Source organism: Triticum urartu, chromosome 4A, assembly GCF_056163025.1.
Source record: "Triticum urartu cultivar PI428250 chromosome 4A, HENAU_Tu73, whole genome shotgun sequence".
In the NCBI taxonomy this organism is placed as follows: Eukaryota; Viridiplantae; Streptophyta; class Magnoliopsida; order Poales; family Poaceae; genus Triticum; species Triticum urartu.
In genome coordinates, this window is record NC_141876.1 from 15,337,364 (window position 1) to 15,341,185 (window position 3,822).

At 49.2% G+C, this 3,822-nt stretch overlaps 1 protein-coding gene across 1 annotated transcript; it reads left to right on the forward strand.

Moving 5' to 3' along the window:
• Window positions 1-613: 613 nt before the first annotated feature.
• LOC125553412 (pollen allergen KBG 41-like) lies at window positions 614-1,608 on the forward strand. The gene has a single exon (XM_048717196.2). The coding sequence runs from the start codon at window positions 700-702 to the stop codon at window positions 1,495-1,497; it is 798 nt and encodes a 265-aa protein (XP_048573153.2). The 5' UTR covers window positions 614-699; the 3' UTR covers window positions 1,498-1,608.
• The last annotated feature ends 2,214 nt before the right edge of the window (window positions 1,609-3,822 follow it).

Here is a 3,822-nt window from a genome sequence, read left to right on the forward strand (position 1 = left end):
TTCAGAGATTTATATATTCTTTTAGCCTTGCGATGCTTGCCAAGCAATGATCGAGATTCATACCTAACCCTGATTTGTTCCACGCAAGAATTTTAAAAGCCAAGTACTTCCCTAACTATGATCTCTTACAATCTACCCTTAAGAAAGGCTCATCATTCAGGTGGCCACAACATCATGTTTTCTTTTTCATCCTTCAAGCGTGGATATATTTGGAGGATTGGTACAGGGGAGAGGATCCCATACAGTTCGGACTGGAAGGTTATTACCCCGAAAATGCTACATTCACGGGCTCCTACGACGAGAATTCATAAACATCCTAACTAAGTAACTATGCCCCCTGATTTTTAAGGGGTGGGCCCCTCCCTTCCCTTATGTCCAATCACATCTTCGCACGTTGTTGATTTTTTATTACTTTTATTATTACCCACCCCACGAGGTTAAACAGTAGTTAGGGATCTAATCGATGCTATTATTATTGGTTTGTGGCATGAAGAGCTCACGGGGATAATGAGTTTGGCTAAAAAAAAGGAGAGGAGAGGAGGGGATTGCTAATTTGGGCGCGGTAATCTCTCCGGGCCTCTCAACGTGCGGGTCGATGTATATATAGAGCTAATTAAGCTCCTTCATCCTCACACCGCACCACAATCTCTCCTCCTACGTAGTGTGCAAACCAACCAACACAAGACAAGAGAAGCAGCAATGGCGGTGCAGCAGTATACGGTGCCGCTCTTGGTGGCCGTCGCCCTCGTGGCGGGGCCAGCCGTCTCGTATGCTGCCGAAGCTGGCTACGCCCCAGCCGGGCCACAGCCCAAGGCCACGACTGAGGAGCAGAAGCTAGCTGAGAAGGCCAACAACGCCTTCAAGGCGGCCGTGGCGGCCGCAGCCGCAGCCCCTCCAATGGACAAGGGCAAGATATTCTTGAACACCTTCGTGCAGATCTTCGGCAGCTGGTCTCTTGAGGGGGTCACTGACACGTCCAGCACCAAAGCCATTTTCAACTCCAGGGTCGGCTTCACTCTGGCGTGGGCCTCACACAAAGCCCAGGGTGCTACCCCGGAGGCCAAGTATGAATCCTTCGTGGCCATGTTCGACAAGTCGCTCTGCATCATCGTCGGCATCCTGAAGGTCCACTCCGGTGAGGAAGTCAAGGGGCCGATCCCTGCCGGCGAGCTCAAGGCGATCGACCAGATCGACGCCGCCTTCAGCACTGCAGCCACCACTGCCGATGCTGCCCCGATAAAGGACAGGTCCACCGTCTTCGACTCTGCCTTCAGCAAGGCCATCAAGGAGACCACTGGTGATGCATACGAGGCCTACAAGTTTGTCCCTGCCCTCGAGTCCGCCGTCAAGAAGAGCTACGCCATTTTTCTTCCCAGGAATCCCCAGGACAAGCGCACGCTCATTGAGTCATTCCTGAGCGACACCATCGTCTCCATGGTCGTCCCCGCCCCCGCCACTCCCACCGCCGCCGCCGCTGCCGGTGGCTACAAAGTCTGAGCTCATCACGCATATACTGTACGTAGATATGCATATGCGTACGTGTGTACGTTACTGTGGCGGTGAGCGAGTTTGATCGATAATCAAAATCAATTCTTTGTTTTTGTTTCATGCACCGGCGATCGAGATCGATGACTTCTTAGAGCATCTCTAGCCGTTCTCCCCCCCGGGGCTTGAAATAGCGCCGGCTGGGGGCCAACCGACGGAAAAATCGGCGTAGGGGGCTCGGGTTTCCAGCTGACCCCCAAGCTCGCCCCCCTCAGCCGCCGATTTTGGCCCACTTTCAGCGGAAATCGGCCCAATTTTGGCCCATGTTCGGTGTGGTTTGGAACAAATTGAACAAAAATTAATTTTTATCACATAGTTCATCACAGAAATCAATACAAATCAAATAGTTCAACAAATCAAACTCATAATTTGAACACAAAAAAACTCATATTTCATCACATGTCGAGCTAGGTGTTGCCCTTGAGCCTCTATAGGTGCTCCACCAAATCGTGCTGCAGTTCTTGATGCACATGTGGGTCTCGCATCTCCTGACGCATATTGAGTAAGGCAGACCAGGTTGCCGGTAGCTGGTGATCAACTTTGGCAAGAGGACCCAGCATGTAATATGGTTCAGTGTCAAACACTGGCTCTTCCTTCTCGCTCTCAATGATCATGTTGTGCAAGATGACACGGCAAGTCATGACTTTCCATATTTGATCTTTCAACCAGGTCAGAGCGGGGTACCAGACAACAACAAATCGAGATTGGAGCACACCAAACGCCCGCTCGATATTCTTCCTGCAAGCCTCCTGACACTTGGCATAGGGTTTGAGATAGTCTTCACAAATGTGGACCATCTCGGATAGATGCCATCTGCTAGGTAGTATCCCTTGTTTTAGTGGCGCCCATTGACCTTGAAGTTCACCGGAGGAGCATGACCTTCAACAAGCTTGGCAAAAACATTCGAGCACTGCAGTATGTTGATGTCATTGTGAGTTCCTGGCATACCGAAGTAGGATTGCCAAATCCAGAGGTCCTGTTTGGCCACCGCCTCAAGTACCAAACTGCAAGCTCCTTTGGAACCTCTGTACATCCCCTGCCAAGCAAATGGACAGTTTTTCCATGCCCAATGCATACAGTCGATGCTTCCAAGAATCCCAGGAAATCATCTTGTTGCATTCTATACTAGGATCCGAGCAGTGTCTTCAGCATTGGGTGATCGCAAGTATTATGGTCCAAACATTGCCACCACTATTCTGCAGAACTTGTACAAACACTCAATGGTGGTGGACTCGGCCATGCATCCATAGTCTTCCAGTATATCACGGGGAGCTCCGTATGCAAGCATCCTCGTAGCTGTCGTGCACTTCTGGAGTGAGGTGAATCCAAGTGTGCCGGTGCAATCCTTCTTGCACTTGAAGTAGCTGACGAACTCTCGGGTGGAATTCACAATCCCGAGGAAGAGCTTTCAGCTCATCCGATAAACGGCGCCGAAATACTTACTCCCCGTGCAGTGGAGCGTCGGTGAAGTAGTCGGTGTCGAGCAAGCAATAGCCCTTCAGTCGATGCCTCACTAGTGCAGAACCAGGCAATAGCACCGGTTCGTAAGGCCCTTTAGTGACGGTTTAGGAACCGGCACTAACGTTTCGGCACTAAAGCCCCCCCCTTTAGTACCGGTTCAGCACGAACCGGTGCTAAAGGGCAACCACGTGGCACGAGCCAGCTCCGGGGGCCGGGAGCCCTTTAGTACCGGTTGGTAACACCAACCGGTACTAAAATGTTTGGGGGGTTTTTGGTTTTATGATTTCTTTTTCATCTAATTTTGTGTTCTCCATTTTAATTCTTTTTCGTTTGCTTGTATTTTATGGTACTACACATTGTACACGTTATGCATATATATATATATATAAATAGAATTTCTAGTAGAACCAATCATATATATATCATCAATGTCTCACAAACCATATTAATTCACACATACACACATGTATAGCTATATACAATTTCTCCTACATATGCATGTTGCCTTCGGAGCCAGTGGCATTAGCCTAATTGGTGCCTTCGGAGCACGATGACAATTGGAAGTGGTTCATGGGGGCGGTAGCGGGTAATAGTATTCTCCCTTCGGATTTATGACCTGGTCGAGCAAAAATCCCGCTATTTCCTCTTGAAGAGCTTCTACGCGCTCCGTTTCTAGGAGCTTGTCCCGCACCTCTTTGAACTGTTAAGAAGGAGATCAATATGCATGTGTATTAGTTGTGTGACTAGATATCGATAATGGTGTAAAAATTGTGAATAGTGTTCTGACAAGCGTACCCATTCCTGTCTTTGAGATCT